We start from the raw sequence: 21,479 nt of genomic DNA on the forward strand, positions 1-21,479 counted from the left end.
GTCTCATTGTAGTTTAAACTTACAGTTTCCTGCTGACTAATGATGTTGGGCATCTTTTTATGTGCGTATTTTCCGTTTGTATTTCTCATTTGGTAAAGCGTCTTGTTCAAATATGTTCCCAATTTTTGAGTTTTGTTTGTTATTATTGAATTGTCAGAATTCTTTAGATGCTCTAGGTGCAAATCCTTTGTAAGACAGATACTTTGCAAATATCTTCTCCTAGCCTGTGGCTTGTCTGTTCATTCTTTTTAACAGTGTCTTTTGAGGAGGAGAGGTATTTAACTTTGATGAAGTCCATTTAATCCACTTGTTTTTCATGTATTGTGTTTTTTAGTGTTGTACCTAAGCAACCTGGGGTCAAAAAGATTTTCTTCTGTGTTTTCTTTTATACATTTTAGAGTTCTAGGTTTTACATTGAGGTCTGTGATCCCTCTTGAGTTAACTTTTGTATATGCTGTGAAGTATGGGTTCAAGTTTATTTTGGGTGTGGGAGGGGTATTTGGGTGTCCAGTTGTTCCAGTAGCATTTGTAGAAAATGAATCTTTTTGCTGCTGGATCTCCTTTGCATCTTTGTGGAAAAAAAAAAAAATCAGTTGTGTATGTGAGTTTATTTCCAAACTCTTATTTGGCCTATATTTACACTGTTTTATTACTGCAGCTTTATAATGATTATTAAAAGCAGGCAGTGTCAGTTCTTTATATTTGTTCTTTCAGGGTTTTTTTGGGGGTGTTGTTTGGCTATTCTGGGGTCTCTGCATTTCCATATGAATTTTAAAATTAGTTTGTTAATATCTACAAGTAGCTTGCTGTGATTTTATTGGGATTTATTTGAATCTGTAGAACAACTTGGGGAGAATTAGCTGCTTGACACTAGTAAGTCTTCCCGCCATGAACAAGGTATAGCTCTCCATTTTTTTAGTCTTTTATTTCTTTCAGCAATATTGTATTGCTTTCAGTGTACAAGCCTTTCACATATTTTGTCAACTTTGTTTTTAAGTATTTTATATTTTGATGGTATTATAAAAGTTATTTTTAAAAATTCTAATTTCTGATCTTCATTGCTATTATATAGAAATATAATAGATATATATGAATGGATCTTATATCTGGTGGCCTTACTAAACTAGTTCTAGTAGTCTTTTTGTAGATTACATCAAATTTAGTTTATAGCTAAATAGAGATTTCTTTCATTCTTTCCAATCTATATGTCATTACTTTTTTTCTTGCCTAATTGCATTGGTTATACTTTCCAGTAAAATGCATTGGCCGTTTACCTCCAATAAAATGTTTAATAGAAATGATGAGAGTGGATCTCTTGTCTTATTCCTGATGTTAGCCAGGAAGCACAAACACTCTCACCGTTAAATATGATGTAACTGTGTGTGGGTGTGTGTGTGCACACACGCATTTTAGATATTCTTCTTCAAGTTAAGAAATTACTTGTTTATTCCTGGTGTGCAGAGTTTTTTTATTATGAATGAGTGTTGAGTTTTTCAAGTGCCTTCGCTCTATTAAAAAAATATATATATTTTAGTTTTTTTTTTTTTTTTTTTTTTTTGAGGCGGAGTCTTCACTCTGTCGCCCAGGCTGGAGTGCAGTGGCACCATCTCGGCTCACTGCAAGCTCCGCCTCCCAGGTTCGCGCCATTCTCCTGCCTCAGCCTCCCCAGTAGCTGGGACTACAGGCGCCCACCACCGCGCCCGGCTAATTTTTTGTATTTTAGTAGAGACGGGGTTTCACCGTGTTAGCCAGGATGGTCTCGATCTCCTGACCTCGTGATCCGCCCACCTCGGCCTCCCAAAGTGCAGGGATTACAGGCGTGAGCCACCGCGCCCGGCCTTAGTTTGTTAACGTAGGTAACATTAGGTAACACTGGTAACGTAGGTAACGTAGGTAACATTGATTGCCTGTCAGGTGTTAAATCATCCTGCGTTTCTGGATAAACTTCACTTGATCATGATGTATTGTTATCCTTCTTTGAGATATAGTCTCACTCTGTTGCCAGGCTGAAGTGCAGTGGCATGATCTTGGCTCACTGCAACCTCTGCCTCCTGGCTTCAAGGGAATCTCCTGCCTCATCCTCCCAAGTAACTGGGACTACAGGTTCCCGCCACCACACCCAGCTAATTTTTGTATTTTTAGTAGAGACAGGGTTTCACCATGTTGGCCGGGATGGTCTTGATCTCTTGACCTTGTAATCTGCCCACCTCAGCCTCCCAAAGTGCTGGTGAGCCACCGCGCCCAGCATATTGCTATTCTTCTAATATATTCTTGGATTAGATTTGCTAAAGTTTTAAAAATATGTTTTACAACTATGTTTATAAGAGATTGTCCTGTAGTTTCCTTTTCTTTTAATGTCTTTGGTTTTCATAGTAGGGTAATTATGAGCTCATTTAATGAGTTGGGAAGGATTCTCTTTTATTCAGTTTTTAGGAAGAGTTTGTGTAGAATTACTATAATTTCAACCTTATATGTTTGGTACAGTTCACCAGTCAAACCCTGAGGTCTGGGGTTTTCCCTTGTGGGAAGGTTTTGCATTATGATTTCAAACAACATTTTTGTTTGAGGCAGGGTCTTGTTCTGTTGCCTAGGCTGGAGTGCGGTGATGCAGTCTTGGTTCACTGCAGCCTGAACCTCCCAGGTTTAAGCAATCTTCCCACTTCAGCCTCCTGAGTAGCTGAGACTACAGGTACGTTACCACCACACCTGGCTAATTTTTTTTTTTGGGGGTAGAGATAGGGTTTTACCATGTTGCCCAGGCTGGTCTTGAACCCTTGGGTTCAAGCAATCTGTCCACCTCGGCCTCCCAAAGTGCTGAGATTACAGATGTGAGCCACCATGCCTGGCCTCAATTTCTTAAATAGTAACAGGGCTATTCCTGTTATCTCTTTGTTCTTGGGTGAACTTTGATAATTTGTGTCTTCAAGGAATTTGTTCATTGTATGTGCTGTCACATTTGTTCACATGAAATAGTTCATATTATTTACTTATTATCCTTTTAATATCTGTACAGTGTGTAGCACTGCTACCTCTCTCATTCCTGAGGTTGATAATTTGTGTCTTCTATATTTTTTTCTGATCAGTCTTGATAGATGTTTATCAATTTTATTGATTTTCTGAAAACAAATGCCTTCGATTTCATTCTCTGTGTTTTCTGTTTTTTTTTATTTCATTGATTTCTCCTTTGATCTTGTTATTTTCTTTTTTCTGCTTACTTTTTTTTTTCTCCTTTTTCCATTTTTTTTCAGATGGAAGCTGAAGTCATTGATATGATACTTTTTCAATATAGATGTTTAGTGTTATTGATTTCTACCTTGGGAATGCTTTGGTGCAGTCATACAAATTCTGATATGTTGTGTTTTCTGTCATGCGTGTCCATGTGAAGAGACCACCAAACAGGCTTTGTGTGAGCAATAAAGCTTTTTAATCACCTGGGTGCAGGCGGGCTGAGTCCGAAAAGAGAGTCAGTGGAGGGAGATAAGGATGGGGCCGTTTTATAGGATTTGGGTAGGTAAAGGAAAATTACAGTCAAAGGGGGGTTGTTCTCTGGCGGGCAGGAGTGGGGGTCACAAGGTGCTCAGTGGGGGAGCTTTTTGAGCCAGGATGAGCCAGGAAAAGGAATTTCACAAGGTAATGTCATCACTTAAGGCAAGGACCGGCCATTTTCACTTCTTTTGTGGTGGAATGTCATCGGTTAAGGCGGGGCAGGGCATTTGCACTTCTTTTGTGATTCTTCAGTTACTTCAGGCCATCTGGGCATATATACATGCTAGTCACAGGGGATGCGATGGCTTGGCTTGGGCTCACAGCCTGACATTTTCTTTTTCATTCATTTCAGAAAACAAAATTTCTAGTTTCCTTTTGGCTTCTTTTTTGATCTACAGGTTAGTTAGAAATGCATTATTTATATTCGAAATATTTGGGCACAGTCCAGGGACTTTTCTGCTGTTCATATCTAATTTAACTCCATGTGGCTGGATAATATACCTTTTATGACTCAAGTCCTTACAGAGCCTGTGAGGTTTCATGTGCTGTGGCCCCGTCTCGTCTGATCTCATGTCCTACAGTTCTCCCCTTCATCACTCCCGCCTTTTTACTGCTTTTTGAGCCCAATACTGATGTGGGGTCTTTGCTGCCTGTTTCCCGTCTCTGGAACTCTTGCCCATGATGAAGGGACATGGCTGGCTGCTCACTTTTCTCAGGTTTCTGCTCGTTTTTTTTTTTTTTTTTTTTTTTGAGACGGAGTCTTGCTCTGTCGCCCAGGCTGGAGCACAGTGGTGCGATCTTGACTCACTGCAAGCTCCACCTCCCAAGTTCAAGCAATTCCCCTGTCTCTGCCTCCTGAGTAGTTAGAATTACAGGCACGCATCACCACGCCCAGCTAATTTTTGTATTTTTAGTAGAGGTGAGGTTTCACGATGTTGGCCAGGTTGGTCTCCAGCTCCTGACCTCAGGTGATCCACTCGCCTCGACCTCCCAAAGTGCTTAAAAGATATTTTACATCTATGTTTATAAAGGATATTGCCTTTTTCAGACAGGCAATTTTGACCTCTCGAATTGTAGTAGGAGTCCCGCACTCCTTTCCTCCCTGTTTTTCGCCATACTGCTTTCTGCCTCATATAGTGTATATGTATTTGTTCATTGTCACTCTCCCTCAACTAGGGTTAAGGCTCCTGAGCACAGAGACCTCCACCTGTTCACTGCTGTGTGCCCAGAGCTGAAGCAGTGCCTACCTGCAGTAGGTGTTTAATGTACTTGGAGTGAATGCGTGGATAATATCCACAGGGCCCTAAGGGCTGCTGCAAATTTAGGTCAGCTTGGTCCATCTTTGCAGATGCAGAAACCATTGTCCCCCCTCTTCCTCTAGAGTTTGTGTGACAATTGCAGAGAAAGTGGCTTCCATTCTGTTGAATAATGAGAATAATCATGTTTTTAAAAAGCTACTTATTAAGAGCTCTCTTGTTTAATGAAAAACATTGTTTGGCTTTCTTAAGATCCAATTGTGATGCAGATCTGTCGAGGTGCAGCTGGTCTCTCTCTTTATTTAACAGCCCATCTGGGTTGTGTTCTAGGAAACCATATTCTAAATGGAATTCTTAAAGGCTGCAGCCTTTTCAAATCAAGCTATTACATGGCTACATTGTGTCTCTGTACTTACTAGCCTAACTTTGTTAAATCCTTTGTAAATCCAAAACCTTGAAAATTTCTAAAGCAGGGCACAAAATGTAGTTACCTTGGATGTTATTTTGAATGTTAGAATCAGCATCCAAACCCCACACCCACTGTTTATGTAATAATGAACGGGCATCTTCAGCGAGCCTGGTGTTTTCTGTGTATTTGTTTAATGACAGAAAGTCATTTGTATTTGTTTAATGACAGAAAATTTGATTTTTTTTTTTGTCAAACCAATAAGAAAAGTTCAGGAGGACTTCTATAACTTTAGACAACTCCTGACCATCAGAGTCAGAGCGAGGAAGCAGCAGAATCATTTTATAACCCATTCTCCCTTCACAGAGACGTCTCAGTCTCCTGAAGTTATTTTCTCTGGGTCGTGACCTCCTGTAAATGAAGGTTTTTCATATATGAACAATTATAAGTCATTATACAAAAAATGTGAACATATAAAACAAAATTGAAAGTAAAATTATATTGCCTTTTTCAAAAACTCCTCTCCTGTGGCAGAATTTGTTTGTACCTTTGGGGAAAAAGTATCAGGAAAAATTGGATGTTTGTTATTCCCCTCTCTTAGGCAGAACCAAGCTCACAAGAGCTCCGGTCAGCCCGGTCAGCCTGGTCAGCTGTGAGCCAGAAGAGGAAGCAGGATGACTGGCCATAGCCTGGCTCTTCCTCTTCCTCCAAGCTCTCCCTGTGACCCACCTCCCATCTTAAAAGACATTTTCATCTTTTTTTCTTAACCTGATTAATCAATAATTTAAGCCCAAGTGTTTGATTGTTGCTTATCAATGCTTGCCTAGTGGCAGCATGTTGCACGTAACCCTCTCGCCCACCCTGCACACCCTGGTGCCTGCACAGCTGCTGCTCACACCCCTCCCTGTCCTGGCGCCAGGCTGCCGTCTCGGGTCAGCTCCGGGTACAGTGCGTCCTGGCTGGCTTCCCAGCAGAGCCGTTGCAGGCAGGCCAGGGCCAGGACTCAGAAAAAAACTCTAGTGTGGCCAACATGGGAGCCCCCTCCAGCTTCTCCAGGCCCCTCAGGAAACATGGAGCCCCCAGGGAACTCCTGTGTTTCCAGTTACTCCTCAGCCTCATCACCAGCCTCTCTGTAGCTCATCCTCCTGCGTGCATCTTAGCGAACCTGGTTCTGTCTGCTGCTGGTGGACGTTTTCCTCCAGCTTCAGAGTCATCCTATTCGAAACGCTACCTGTCCACAAACTAAACATAACAAATTAAACTCATACTAGTCATTTTTGTCCTAGACTCTTAAGCTTCAATGCCATCATCCAGGGTGTTTCTATGAGACTCCTGCCACACAGCGATAATAGTCTCCGTCACCGTGAACGGAGCCTCTGCCTGCTGTGAGTTTCTGAACCCGCCTCCTGCCCATGAACTAGAACAGAGCTAGGTCTGTTCTTCCCATAAATGGTTTCACAGACCTTGGTTTTTTCTTTCCTTAAGGTCAAGGTCTAGCACAGACAACATCAATTCTAAATTTCTTCTCTGTGTCGGGAAGGTACTGTTTGTGCTCTATAAGATACGCACCCTTTGCCTCCAGGGATTGACATACACACAGGGAACTAGCAAGACGATGGAGCATTGGAGGGGATTCTTGAGGACTCTGACGTCTAGCGTCTGAGGCCCAATTCCTGTTGACCCACGTTTTATTTCAGTAAAGCCTGAAATTCCATCTTTCAGAGCCAGCCCTTTAGATCAAAGCCTTTCCTCTCATCAGCAGCTGCTCCTCATAGGGGGCAGGGGTGCTGCGCTTCACCAGGGAGGTGAAGAGGTGAAGGGAGACAGCAGCGCAGGGGCCCCCAGTGAGGATGTGTTCTGTGACTCCAGGAAATGCTTATGACTGACAGGGACTGTCCCTGTGTGTGAAGTGGGTGATCCCCTGGCTCCTTCCTGTGAGGTTGGGAGAATCTTCTCCATCTGCTGGACAAAAACTCTCAGAGCGGGTTGCCAGAGAGCTCCAGGTCCCAGGGCTTGTGATTGGAGGGACACTGAGGGGGTAAGTGGGGCTGGAGAAACCTTGGATGAGGAAAAGGGGGAGTGTGGGAGGCAGGTCTGTGCTTGCTGCAGATTTTTCCATACAGTTTTTCATGCAAGTTGCCACTGATGGTGTTTGCTTCCAAGGTGGGGCCGGGGAACGCCTGGCAGAGTTGGGAAGGGCAGTGCTCTGGACGATGATAGGCTATGCTCTGGCAGGACTCTGTGCTTAGCCCCGTTACACTCTCTGGGGGACACCAGCACTCGCTGAGTACCTGCCTGGCGTGATGCTAAGTGCCCAGCACGTGCTGTTTCCTGCAGATCTCTTGGGCATCCTGTTGACCATTGCCAGGTGAGGGTGCTGGTGTCCACGTGGGACAGGGGCTTGCTCATGCCCCTCAGGTGGCGAGAGGCCGGGCTGGGATCCTCACAGCTCTCTCTGCCCACATCTAAGCCTTTCCCATCGCACTGTGCTTTCTCTCATAGACGTCTTAGAAACACATGTCTTGGGTGAAAATAAATTAGCATGGATGTCCAGGATTTGGTGTTGTTCCAACAAATAAAACAGCAAGTGCTGCCTGTTCCTCCAGTCAGAGAGTAGATGTGTGAATCACAGAACCTGGGGTCCTGCTAGAACTGTGGACGGCCGGAGCCTCTTCTTTTCCCTTCTGGGAGTACATAAGCAGGCTGGCAGTGGTGCACAAGCATTAAAAACTAACAGACTCAATTACGATGCTGCTGAAAGCACAAAAAGAATGTGCTTTAGAACAACTATTGATTTTTTTCTTAAATAGGCAAATTCAAGTGACTTAAGTACATTCTACAAAGTTATAAATGTACAAGTGAAACGTGCCCGCGTGATATAACCCTGTAACTTGCGGAGCTTTCTATTCCCATATAGGCAGCGGCGTGGATGGAGACACACCACGGAGAGTGTGTGGCTGTGAGAGAAGGCAGCTCTGGACCCATGTGGGGAGTAGAGCGGGGGGCGTGCGGGGTCTTTCTCCAGGGAGGCCAAGCTGCCAGGCAGGGTGCCACCCCTTGGAGCTCTACTTCTGACAGCCTACCCTGCTCTCAGGGCTTGGAAACTTGACCTGATAATTGTTTCGAAAAGATCCTTACTGATAAGGAGAAGCAGAGAGGTGTTGAAGAGCTGATGCTGGTGTTTGGTGGAGCATCAGCGGAGGGAGAGGGTGAGAGTGGGGCCCATTTGGATGTAGCACCAACTTGCCTGTGGAGGATCAGTGAGTTGGGCAAGGGAGGGGAAGGGAGAGAGGTTTCAGGGAGACTCCCGAGCTTACGGGTGGAGAAACTGGGTCAACAGTGGTGCCGTTTATTGTGACAGAGAAGCTGCTGGTGGGAGGAGGAATGGAAGGAGCTTTCGATGGCTGAAAAATTCAGCCAAAAAGAAAGACACAAAAACATGTCCAAAATAGTTACTGTGAAAAGGCCAGGCCAACTCTGAACAATGACAGTGTCTGTGTAAAGTATGTAAAACACTCTATTAAATAAGGGTTCAGCACGGCTGGGAGCACAGACGCTACAGAAATGTGCTTATTTAAACTGTTTTCACCCAGATTGAAGGTTTTCCAGGCATGGGTATTCTAAGGGGAGGCGACAGAGTCGTGTAGCAAGGTTAGGGTACAGTCACCCCTGTAATGGAACGAATGTAAGCCACTCAGTGATTAACAAATTGGAAATCAGCCCCCTGTAGAATAGCTCCCACCTGCTTCCCATAGAGAGGGTCTGCTCTGCTGTCTTTTTAAATCTGACATCTGAACCACTAGAACAGATTGTTTTCTATTAATAGTTACATATTCTGAAAAGAACCAGAGATTGAAAACTCAAACGTATAAATTATGCTTTGTCTTTGTGCTGAGGAAAAAAAAATGCATTTGTTTTCATAGATCCTCCAGTACATGACCTTTTACGTGGAACTTCTGCGTAAAAATTGGCATTTGAGAAGGATGTAGGCATTCCAACAGGAATGCACCTGAAGAGCATGTCATTTTTAAAGGCCTTCGCTACGCCATCATTTGGGAGTGAGGATGTCTATTTTATGCATGTATATACTTTACTTTTAAATTCCTGGCTCTATAACACACTTCCTTTTATCTAATGTACAGCGATCCAGGTACCTCTTGCAGTATTCAGCATCTGCACATGTGTATTTACTGGAAACTTAGTCATGCCCCCTTAGGTTTCAGCCCACTAGCAGTAATTAATGCCAAAGATATGCATGGCTACAGTCCTGCTTGTGTATTGATATACTCCCGACTCATTTGAAGTTGTTTTCTGACAGAGTGGGGAAGACCACGTGTAAAAATCTGCCTCTAAATTTCCAGTTCCGTGGCCCGTTCTTCCTGGAATGGGTGCAGCAAGTCCTCCTGAATGCACTCCTCTGTGCGTGTTGTCTCTTGCTTGTGGGACAGTGAGCCACACCCTGCAGCCGTCTGTGCTGAGCCACGACCCACACCAGGGCACCTGTGGTCCAGCTCAGGACTCAAAGCAGCTGCTGGCCATGCCTCTCAAAGATGAGGGGCGCTGACTTGTCTGCAGTTTTCGGAGCGTCCCTGATGCGGAGGTGCTGATCCAGGAGCACATACATTCTTGCAGCTTTTGGCACATGCACCTTATCTCCTCCTCCTGTTTGCAGGATCTTTGAAGATGTGACTTACTAAGAAAAGATCTTCTCTAGAGAGAATTTTCTTTTATTTTTGTTGAGACGGAGTCTCGCTCTGTCGCCCAGGCTGGAGTGCGGTGGCGCAATCTCAGCTCACTGCAAGCTCCGCCTCCTGGGTTCCTGCCATTCTCCTGCCTCAGCCTCCCGAGTAGCTGGGACTACAGGTGCCCGCCACCTCGCCCGGCTAGTTTTTTTGTATTTTTTAGTAGAGACGGGGTTTCACCGTGTTAGCCAGGATGGTCTCGATCTCCTGACCTCGTGATCTGCCCGTCTCAGCCTCCCAAAGTGCTGGGATTACAGGCTTGAGCCACTACGCCCAGCCTCTAGAGAGAATTTTCTGTAGGAATCCTGCAAAATCCTGACATCTCCCCAGCCCCCAGCATCACACAGTCCCACCAAGTGCCGGCTAGTGGGGTGGGGGCCTCCTCATTATAGCAGTGGAGTTGTGGTTGTGTGTCATCTGCCCTGAGCCTGTGGTGGGCACGTCCATTCACACAGCCCAGGAGGGCCATCTCCCAGCCCCCTCAAAACACAAGCCAGCATCATAAGGAAGGACAAGCCTCCATCATTGGGTGAGGAAGAACTGCGGCTACACAAGGTTGCCCCAGGCAGGCCCGTGCACACTGCAGAATGGTCCTAGAGACCCTGTTATCTCTGTTCTTAACCCCGTAGACTTCAGGGTCCTGAGGTTGAGTGAAACTCATGGAATAAATAAATGTGCATGTGAGTAGGATAGAGGGCTGAAGGCTATGGTGCTGGAGGCAATTTCAGCTCTCAAATCCTAGGATTCCACCCACAGAAGATTAAAGCAAGGACTCCGAACACAGCTTTGTATTATTTTAGTAATAAATGCAGCACCTGAAGAGTCACCATTTTATTTTTAAAACCAAATCCTGAAATCCTGATAGGAGAAGAGGTCCAGCTAAGATTCATCTGAAATAATTTTTTTTTTTTTTTAATGGTAGAAGTCCTGCTCATTGTTTTACCAGGTGTGCATGTTAACCATCCCAGAAGAGTATAGACATCATCCTTTTCAGGTTCTAGTAATAGTTTCACAAACACAAGGTTGCGGAAGGTGGCACAGACCTAACTTGCTGTCAGCTTTATAACTCTGAAACCTAGCCGAGCTACATATGTGATCCATTTCTGGTCCAACTGGAAAAAGCATCCCGTAATAGATGATGCCGGCTTTGAGTAGCCAAGCCCCATTGATCTGTGGCTGCATTGGTCACTCAATTAGTTCCATTGCAATTCTCCTTCTTTCAAAGCTGGTTGGATAAAGATAAATGAGCATTGTCAGCAATTACAAACATGAGATTTCCAGTTTTGTAAACAGCCCGGGAGTTGTTGGACCTGCAGGCACCAGATGGCTGAGTGCCCTGGCCGCCCCTCTTCTGAAGTTGTGCTGGACGCCAGCACTTGGCCACACAGAGACCTCTGGGCAATGTGGGCCACACAGGGCACTGCTTTTCCCCTCTGCCCTCCTGTTTAGCCTCACTCTTGGTCCTCAGTGCAGACTCTCATTGTCTCAAGTCGACGGAACTCAGCTAAGTTTTATTGGGCCACAGGAGTCAGAGATGAATTAGGCCTTCTTTGGCCTACAGTAGCTCACACCCTAACAGGGAGACAAGCCTCCGCTGTGACCGCAGTCCAGTGTGCTGGGTGATGTGGTTGAGGTACCCGGGAATGCTGGGGTGCAGAGGAGTGAGAAGCCACAGTCGCTAACTCCGCTGTGGTGGGTGCATGTCTCGGGAAGTTACGGACCTTATGGATGGAAGAAGCTGCAGGGGGCCATGTGGCTCGCATGGGAGGTGAGGCTGGGTGGCGCTGGCCACCCAGGAAGGACCGTGCAGGCTCTGCAGATGAGAAGCTTTACCCAAAAGCCAAGCCACTAGATGATTTTTAGCCATACAACCCAGTTAGATTTCCACTGCCACGTAAAGGATGAAGTAGGGAAAGGAAAGTTGGTTGGGCAAGCAGGCCAGTGGCGCAGTGCTTGGTCCATTCATGTGCATAAAAAGCATGGATTAATGAAAAAAGAAAGAAAGCAAGAAGGAAGGAAGGAAGAAGGCAGGCAGGAAGGAAGAAAGGCAGGCAGGAGAAAGAGAGAGAAGAAAAGAAAGGAAAGGAAAGGAAAGGAGAATATGGTCCCTCCTGTACTTTAAGCCGTATAAGGCTGTGATGTTCATTAGCATCTTTTTGGGTATTGGTGTCTGGCTTTGTGACTTCATACAGAACCCCCAGTGCATGGTGAGGAAATGCATGATCTAAGCATGAATACTTCTCACCGCAGGCTGTGAGGCAATGGGAAGTGGAGACACACAGCCTTGGGCTCCTCCTCTCCTTGGGAGCCCATCAGAGCCCATCAGGTGGAACAGAAAAGGAGCGACAGGGAAAGGGGGACTCGTAGGCTTGAGAAACATTCAGATTAGGAAGTTAGTTCCACTCCATCATAAAGCATTGGCAAATGCTTCCTGCTCTGGGGAGAAAAACAGAGGTCTAAAAGAATCTTTAACTTTTCCTTTTCTGTGTTTTCCCAAACAACCCCGTAGTGTGTCTGGGACCCTGCTCAAGAGTCCCTCTGCTGGGGCCGCCTCCTGACTGGCCATCTGAATCTTCCCTGCTTCTCCTCAGGATCCACAGTATTAAAAAATAAAATTTAAAGATTTTATATTTTACATCTTAGACGTGCAGTAGAATTCAGTCATGTGCTGTAGAGCCCTGTGAATGTTGAAGAATCTGTAGCCACATACATAGCAGCACGACTAAGACAAGCAGCTGGTCTGTCACCGGAAAAACGCTCCTCTCTGCTGCTCCTTTGTAGACAACCTTTCCCCCGAGCAGCCCCTGGCCGCCGCGGAGCTGTTCTCCCCGCCACAGCTTTGCCTTCTCCAGAATTTCATGTCAATACAATCATAGGCTTCTGGGTCTGGCTTCTTTCATTTATGAAAATGCATTGGAGATTGATCCATGTTGCTGCTTATATCAATAGTTTGTTCCATTGTATAGCTGTGTATGATTCTACTCATTAAGAGTTTGTCTTTTCATCATTTGAAAGTCAATTGTTTTCCCTCCAATTTGGGGCAAATACATGATGTATATTTTGGGCATATACTCATGGACATGTTTTCATGTGAACATACATTTTGTATAGTTTGAACAAAGCTGCCTGGTACCGAGTTCCATGCAATTTGATGGCATGATGGCAAAAATTCCATATCCTAATTCATTATTAAAAAAAAAAAAATCAGGGCCAGGCATAGTGGCTCATGCCTGTAATTCCAACACTTTGAGAGGCAGAGGTGGGAGGATAACTTGAGGCCACGAGTTTGAGACTAGCCCAAGTAACAAAGCAAGACCTCATCTCAACAAAAAATGAAAAACTTAGCTGGGCACGGTGGCACACGCCTGCAGTCCCAGCTGTGCAGGAGATTGGCATGGGAGGATCACTTGAGCTCAACAGTTGGAGGTTGTAGTGAGCTTTGGTTATGCCACCACACTCCAGCCTGGGCAACAGAACAAGACCCTGTCTCAAAAAAAAAAAAAAAAAAATTCAGGGTAATTGAGGTATAATTGAACATAGTAAATTTTACCATTTTAAGGTGTATAGTTTAATCAGTTTCAGCAAATACACAGAATCATATAAACACCACCTCAATTGAGACAATATTTTCATCACACCCAGAAGTTTTCTGGTAACCCTTTACATTCAGTCTCTTTTTCTACTTCCAGCCCCTGGCAGGAATTCATCTTTCTTTTGTCCCTCTGGTTTTGCCTCCTCAAGAATCTCATAAAAAAGGAATCCAGTTTCCTCCACTTACCATAATGTTTTGGATATCCAGTCATGTTTTTGTATGCATCAGCAGTTTGTCTTTTTATTGCTGAGTAGTATTTCATTGCAGAGATGGACCACATTGTGAACAGAGGTCTTTGTGTGGATATATATTTTCATTTCTCTCACAAAAACACCTAGCAAGGGGGCTGTGAGGCCAGATAGTTTACTCTGCTTAATTTTCCATAGTTGCTCTATCATTCTCAGTCTTCCAGTAATATATGAGAGTTCGTTTTTCTATGGTCTCATCAGCACTTGGTTCTGTCAGATGTGATTTTAAGCCATTCTAATATGTGTGCAGTGGTATCTCATTGTGGTTCTGATTTATATTTTACTAATAATTAGTGATGTCGAACATGTATTTATGTTCTTTGGTGAAGTGTCTGTTAACGTCTTTTGCCCTTTTCAAATTGGATTATTTTCTTATTGTTGAGCTTTGTGAAGTTTTCATATTTTCAGAATATTAAGTCCTTTGTCATCTTTGATTTGAAAAATTTTCTTGAGTTTCATCTCTTTATTTTTCTAATAGTATAGTTCTCAGATGAAGTTTTAAGTTCTGATAAAGTTCAGTTTATGAACTTGTCCCTTTGAGGATCATGCCTTTAGTATTATATTTAAGAAATCTTTGGCTAGCATAAGATCACAAAGATTTTCTCTTAGATTTTCTAAGTTTTACTTTTACCTCTAAATCTATGATCCATTTTGAGTTTAGATTTATTTTTGTTTGCATATAGATATCTATTCATTATAGTACCATTTGTTGAAAATACTTTTTTTTTTTTCATTAAATAGCTTTTGTACTTTTGCTAAAAATCACATAAAAAGCAGACTAGGCAGACATTTAAATAGGTGATGCAGGGAATGTGACAGCCAGAGTAGACTTTGAAAAGCTCCCCTGTGTCCCTGAGGGCATAGAAGGCTGAGTATGTGCACAGTGCCGCATGTGTACTTGAGAGGCCAGAGGGGACTTTCGTGAACTCTTCATTGCTGTTTACATGAAAAGCCTCATGTAAGAATAGAGTCAGAACAATAGCTGACTTCTCATCTCATCAGAAACAAGTGTACGCCAAAAAGCAGTAGCATGACATTTAAAGTGTTGAAACGAAAATACAAACTCAAGAAAGAATTTCATTTATAGAAAAACTATTTTTCAAAATTATGTTGGAAAAAAAGATATGATCAGATTTAAAACAAAACAAAAGAAAGACTCAGAGAATCAATTGTTGGCATACCTACCTTGAAAGAAATACTAAAGAAAGGAATGGAAATTGCAACAGATGATAACTTGAATCCCGCCCCCACCCCCGCCCTGAAAAAAAATAAAGAGTGCTGGAAAAGGTAAATACATAGCTATATAGATGAGCCTGAATAAATATATTTTTGTCTTTTCTTCTTTTATCTAATTGAAAATAAAATCACATAAAATGACACGAATATGCTTTTGGCTATTTTACCTACAGAGATGTAATATATATTATAATAATAGCATAAAGGAGGAGGGAAAGAATGGGCTACCTTACAGCAGAGTCTCTAGGTTTTAATGAAATTAGGTTACTATTAATCTAGGCCAGATTGTGATAAATAGGATGTATATTGAAATCCCAACGGCAATTACTAAAAACAAATTGAAAACACAAAGTAAAAATAGCAATAAAGTAATTAAAATAGTAGGTCAGAAAACATCTATTTAACATAAGTAAAAGTAGTAAAAAGAAACAGGAACAAAAATGACATGAGACATAGAAAACAGCAAAATAGCAGATATAAATCCAACTGTATAAGCAATTACATTAATATAAATATACTAAAGACTCCAATTAAATTGCATAGATTTACAAACTAGATTTTAAAAAATGGTTTCACTCTAATCTGTTTACATATTTAGGTTTAAGATCCAGATTTAGGTTTAGACTAAAAATACAAATCGGCTGAAGATAAAATGAAGGAAAAAGATAAATGGAATGGTGCAAACATAAGAAAGCTGAAATGGCTATACAAATGTCAGACAAAATAGATTTAAAGTCTGAAAATACTACTAAAGAAGAAGACAAAAGTCCTCCTAGCACATTTTTATTAGGGCCAATAAATCAGGATGATATAACAACTGTTAATATACATACAACTAAGAACAAAATTCCTAAATGCATGAAGAACAAAACAAGTAAATGGAGACTTTAATACCCTCTTCTTAGTAATGGATATAACAACTAGACAGAAAAATCAGCAAGGCTATAGAAAATTTGAGTAATACTCACAATTACTTGACCTAATATCTACAGAAGGCTCAACCCAACAAAGGCAGAATACACATTGTTTTTTTCAACCTTACAAAGAACGCTCTTCAGGATAGACTATAAGCTAGGCCACAAATCAAGTACTGATACATTTACAAAGACTGAAATTATACAAAGTATGTCATCTGACCACAATAGAATTGAATTAGAAATGAATCATAAATGGACTTGGGGAAATACAGAAATATTTGGAAATTAGACAGCTCACTTCTAAATAACTTGTGAGTCAAAAGAGAAAACACAAAGAAAGAAAATATTTTGAGCAAAATTAAAATGTAAGCATAATCTATTAAAATATATGAGATATAACTCAAGCAGTGTTTAGAAGGAAATTTATGGAATTGAAGGACTATGACAGAAAAGAAGAAAAATCTGAGAATATTAACCTAAACTTTCACCATAAGAAAGCACAAAAAGAAGAGCAAACTAAATTAAAGTCCATTGGAATGAAGGAAATAATAAACATAACAGGGAAAATATAATATTGAAAATAATGGAGAAAACCAATGAAACCCAAATTGATTCTTTAAAAATCTTGACAAAATTGACCAACTCTTCATGAAACGAATAGAGGAAAAAGAAGACCCTAATTGTCAAAATCAGAAATGAAACAGGAGACATTACTACCAGCCTTTCAAAAGTTATAAGTATTATAAAAGAACACTCTGAACAACGTTATGCTAACAAATAAGACACCTTAGATAAAATGGATACATGTTTAGAAAGTCACAAATTTACCAAACAGAACCAATGAGAACTAGGAAATAGGAAGAGTCTTATAACAAGTAAATAAATTAAACTCGTAATTAAAAATCCTCGTATAAGGAAATCTAGGTCCTAAATGACTTCACTGTTCAATTCTATCAAACACTGACATTTAAAAAAAATACCACTTCTTCAAAAACTTGTCCGGATTTTTTAGTACTGTCCTAATGCCAAAGGTTGGCAAAGCTATTACATGAAAATAAAACTGCAGATGACTGTTTTAGAAATGTAGATGCAGAAATTCTGAACAAAATATTAGCAAGTCAAGTCCGGCAATATATGAAAGGATTACTATCATGCTCAAGTGAGATTTTTACCGGTAATGCAAGATTTGTTTTAACATTCGAAAATCAATTAGCCTAATTACTCCATACTTAAAAGTATAAAGGGCAAAGAACTCCCATATAATTATCTCAACAGGAGCAGAAAAAGCATTTGACAAAATCCAATACCCATTCATGATTAAAAGTCTCGAAACAGTAGAAATAGAAGGGAACATCTCCAGCCTGGTAAAGGCTGTCCACAAAAAGGTTCTCGAGCTAGTGTCATACCTAACGGTGAGAGAATGAACGTTTTCCCTCCGATTGAAACTTGCCACTTTGATTCAATATTGTGCTCATGGTTCTGGCAAGTGTAATCATATAAGAAGAAGAAATAAAGACATTCAAGGAATGTCATGGAAAGGAAGAAGTAAGATGGTTTTTATTTACAAATGACAGAATCTTGTATTTAGAAAATATTATGAAACCCACGAAAAATGCTGTAGAAAATTTATAATGAATAAATACAGCAAGTTTTCAGGGTACAAGATCCATATACATAATTCTACTGTATTTCTGTATATTAACAGCAACAATAACAGTAATCTAAAAGTGAAATTAAGAAAGCAATTCTATTCAATAGTATCAAAAAGAATAAAACAGGATGAATTTTAGCCAAAGAAGTGCATGTGCACTGCAAACAACATGGCATTGCTGAGAGTAATTTAAGAAAGACTCAACTAATGGAAAGACGTTCATATTCAAGAATTGCAAGACTCAGTATTTAGATGATAACTCTTCTCAAGTTGAGCTGTAGAGTCAGTGCAATTCCTATCAAAACCCAGCAGGCTTTTTTCCCCCCTCAGAAATTAACAAGACAATTCTAAAATTTAAGTGGACATTCAAAGGACCCAGAATAGCTCAAACATCTTGAAGAAGAACAAAGTTGTAGGGCTTACACTTTCCTATTTAAACACAAACTGTAAAGCTACAGCAATAGAGGCAAATGTGTTCCTGGCATAAGGATAGAACACAGATCAATGGGAAAAAATTCAGTATCCATAAGTATATTTAAAAGTTAATTTATTTTCAACAAACTACAAAGGCAATTCAATTGGAAAAAGATAGTCGTTAAACAAACGGTGCTGGAACAATTGGATTTCAACATACATGAAGATAAAGTTAGATGTATATCTGTATTTACGGATTTGCCTATTCCAGAGATTACAAATAAATAGAATCATATAATATATGGCCTTTGGTGTTGGCCTTCTTTCACTTAGCATAATGCTTTTGAGGTGCCTTCACATTGTAGCAGGTATCAGTATTTCATCTTTTTTTATAGCAGGAAAATATTCCATTGTATGTTTATACCATAGTTTGTTTATTCATTCATCAATGGACATTTGAGTTGCTTCCACTTTTTGGCTATTATGAATAATGCTATAAGGAACATGGGTGTACAATGATCTGTTCAAGTCCCTGCTTTCATTTCACTGGGGTATACCCAGAAGTGGGATTGCGGGAACATATGGGATTTCCTGCTTAGTAATTTGAGGCACTGCCATACTCTTTTCCATAGTGGCCACACAATATTACATTCCCCCTAGCTGTGCACAAGCGTTCAGATTTTTCCACATCCTCTTCAATACTTTTCTTTTCTTTCTTTCTTTCTTTCTTTTTTTTTTTTACTAGCCAATCTGTTGGGTGTAAAGTGGTATCTCATTGTGGTTTTGATTTGAATTTCCCTAATGATTAGTAATATTGAGTATCTTTTATGTTGGCCATTTGCAGATATTCTTTGAATAAATGGCAGAATAATATTCCCTTACACAGATATACTAGCTTTTGTTAATTCATTCATATCTTGATAAATATTTGGGCTGTTTCTACCTTTTTGCTATTGGAAATAGTGTTGCTATGAACATGTGTCTACACAAATTTGTTTATATACCTGTTTTCAGTTCTTTTGTGTACTACCTAGGAGTAGAATTTCTATATCTGCTTTATTTTTGAAATGTCATTTTTTGCTGTGCATAGAATTTTGTGTTGACATTGTATTTTTCTAATACTCCAAAGGTGTCACTCTAGCACCTCCTGGCTTGCATAGTCTGATAAGTTTTCTATAATTCTCATCTGTGTTCTTCTGTATGTAATGTGGTTGTTTTTTCTGTCTTTGGTTTTCAGAAGTTTGTATATGGCATACCTAGGTTTGGTTTTGATGTGTTTGCTTGTTGGCGTTCATTCTGCTTGATGTTTTCTGTGCTATTTAGATTCGTGGTTTGATATTATTAATTTTGACAAATTCTTGGCTATTTTTTCTGCCCATTTCTCTCTCTCTCTTTTTCTGCTTCTTGGATTCTGATTACACATGTTGGATGTTTTGATGTTATTCCACAATTCATGGATGCTCTGCTGGTTGTTTATTCCGTTCATGTTTCAGTTTGGGTGATTTTTATTGTTCTATTTGCAAGTTCACTAATTACTTTCTGAGATTTGTTAGGCCTTTGGTGAGCCGGTCAAAGGCATTCTTTTTGTTAATATGGTTTTCATTTCTAGCATTTCATTTGATGTTTTGTTCTTCCCATCTCTGCTCAAAATACCCATTTGATTTTGTATAGTGTCCACATTTTCCATGAGGCTTTTAAACATAATAAGGTCAGTTATTTAAAACTTCTGATCTGGAAGTGTCATACCTGAGTCTGGTTTCGTTGGTCGCATTATCTCTTGAGAGGTTTTTTTTCCCTCTAGCTTATTTATATGTCACAAAATTTTTGTTGCAAGGTAGATAGTACAAACTAAGGCAAATATTCATTTGTGCCTGGAAATGAATACTTTTCCTTCCATTAGGCCTTTAAAGTGGGAGTTTGATTCAGTCTAGCCAGGAGGACCTGGTTTGTGGTTTGTTGTTGCTATGGTTACCCTCAGTGCGCCCTAACCTTCAGATTCCTCTCATGGTACCTTGCGTTCAGTGTGGAACTGGTTTGCCTGAGCGTTTTTACCAGTGTGTTTTCCACCTCACTTTTAGGTGTTTTCTTTGAACTGATTTTCAGAGACAGCCTTCCTCCATGCTCCTGCCTTTCGCCCTAAAGTGACTACTACATGCTATTGCTTGTTGCTTGACACGTTCACCTGGTGGGGCTGTGGCTGGTGCTATCCTCTGCTATTCTGGTTAACCTTCAGCCTTAGGCAGGTGCCATGTCCCTGTGTCTTGACTATGTGGCTTTTGGTGCTCCTGCCCCTCCCCACGCTGGCACCACAGTCCAGCCTTGCTTCTTGCCTCTCCTCCCCTGCTTGAAGGCTTTCTTTCTGTGCCTTCCCCTGGCGGCAGTGGGTTTTCATCAGCGCCCTGGGCGTAGAGTGTTTGCTGTCCTTCTCCCATAGGGACGTCCTGGAACGTGATCCAGGCCTGGCTTCGTGCTTTCTGACAGCACATGCTGACCCCTCACCAGGCCTGAGCCACAAGGACGTTTTCTCAGAAATGCAATCTCTTGCCCGTCTTCAGTGCACACTCAGTGAGGTTCACGCTGAGAGGGTGCAAGGGAGTGTAAATTCTTTTACTTGAAGCTTCAGGATTGCTCTCTTCTCTTGCTAGTTCACATCTACCCTTTGTCAATTTGTGAGAAGCTTCTGACTGAACTCTTCATAGTGGTGTCTGGGGTATCTGGCATGTATCTGCCCCGGATAGCAGCTGCTCACATCCCATTTTTCCTTGCAGGTGCCTCCCTCTCTTCATATTTCAGGTTAATCAGTTGCATCAACACTTCACCTCCATGATGCATTCAAGAAAAGTTTTTAATTTGAAGTTTATCTGGACTTTTTTTTTTAATTACAAGATTGGTAGTGATGCTCTTGCCAGCTTACTTCTGGTTGAAAGCCCTGAATGGGAATTTGAATTAGCAAGATAGGATCACTTTGGTACGTTCACTAAATCAAAGTGTAATGTGTGGAGAAACACATTCTACAAACTGACCTGGTCTTTTTCTGTTTCTCTATAATGTTCCAATAATTCACCTTCACAGGTGCTTCAAGAAAGACTTTCACTTTCATGCTTGGGGTCCTCTGCTCACTTACCCAGAACCCCCCCACCCAGGGCCTGGACACTGTTGATGAGCTTACTTTTCTTACACAGAACCCCCCCACCCAGGGCCTGGACACTGCTGATGAGCTTACTGTTCTTACCCAGAATCCCCCGACCCAGGGCCTGGATACTGCTAATGAGTTTACTGTTCTTACCCAGAATCCCCCCCACCCAGGGCCTGGACACTGCTGATGAGTTTACTGTTCTTACCCAGAATCCCCGCACCCAGGGCCTGGACACTGCTGATGAGTTTACTGTTCTTACCCAGAATCCCCCTACCAGGGCCTGGACACTGCTGATGAGCTTACTGTTCTTACCCAGAATCCCCCTACCAGGGCCTGGACACTGCTGATGAGTTTACTGTTCTTACCCAGAATCCCCGCACCCAGGGCCTGGACAC

At 41.6% G+C, this 21,479-nt stretch overlaps 1 protein-coding gene across 17 annotated transcripts in view; it reads left to right on the forward strand.

Annotated features, from left to right (window-relative positions):
* The window catches only part of OCA2 (OCA2 melanosomal transmembrane protein), a 425,743-nt gene that overhangs the window by 291,310 nt on the left and 112,954 nt on the right, over positions 1 to 21,479 (forward strand). The window contains exon 24 of one of the 17 annotated variants that reach the window (XM_077938932.1): positions 2,592 to 2,689. The exons of the other annotated variants lie outside the window; for them this stretch is intronic. Within the exon in view, the coding sequence (XP_077795058.1) occupies positions 2,592 to 2,673 (82 nt within the window). The 3' untranslated portion in view covers positions 2,674 to 2,689. Of the gene's footprint in view, positions 1 to 2,591; positions 2,690 to 21,479 lie in introns of those variants that run through there. 17 annotated transcript variants of the gene reach the window in all.

The sequence above is a fragment of the Macaca mulatta genome, chromosome 7 (genome assembly GCF_049350105.2).
Source record: "Macaca mulatta isolate MMU2019108-1 chromosome 7, T2T-MMU8v2.0, whole genome shotgun sequence".
In the NCBI taxonomy this organism is placed as follows: domain Eukaryota; kingdom Metazoa; phylum Chordata; class Mammalia; order Primates; family Cercopithecidae; genus Macaca; species Macaca mulatta.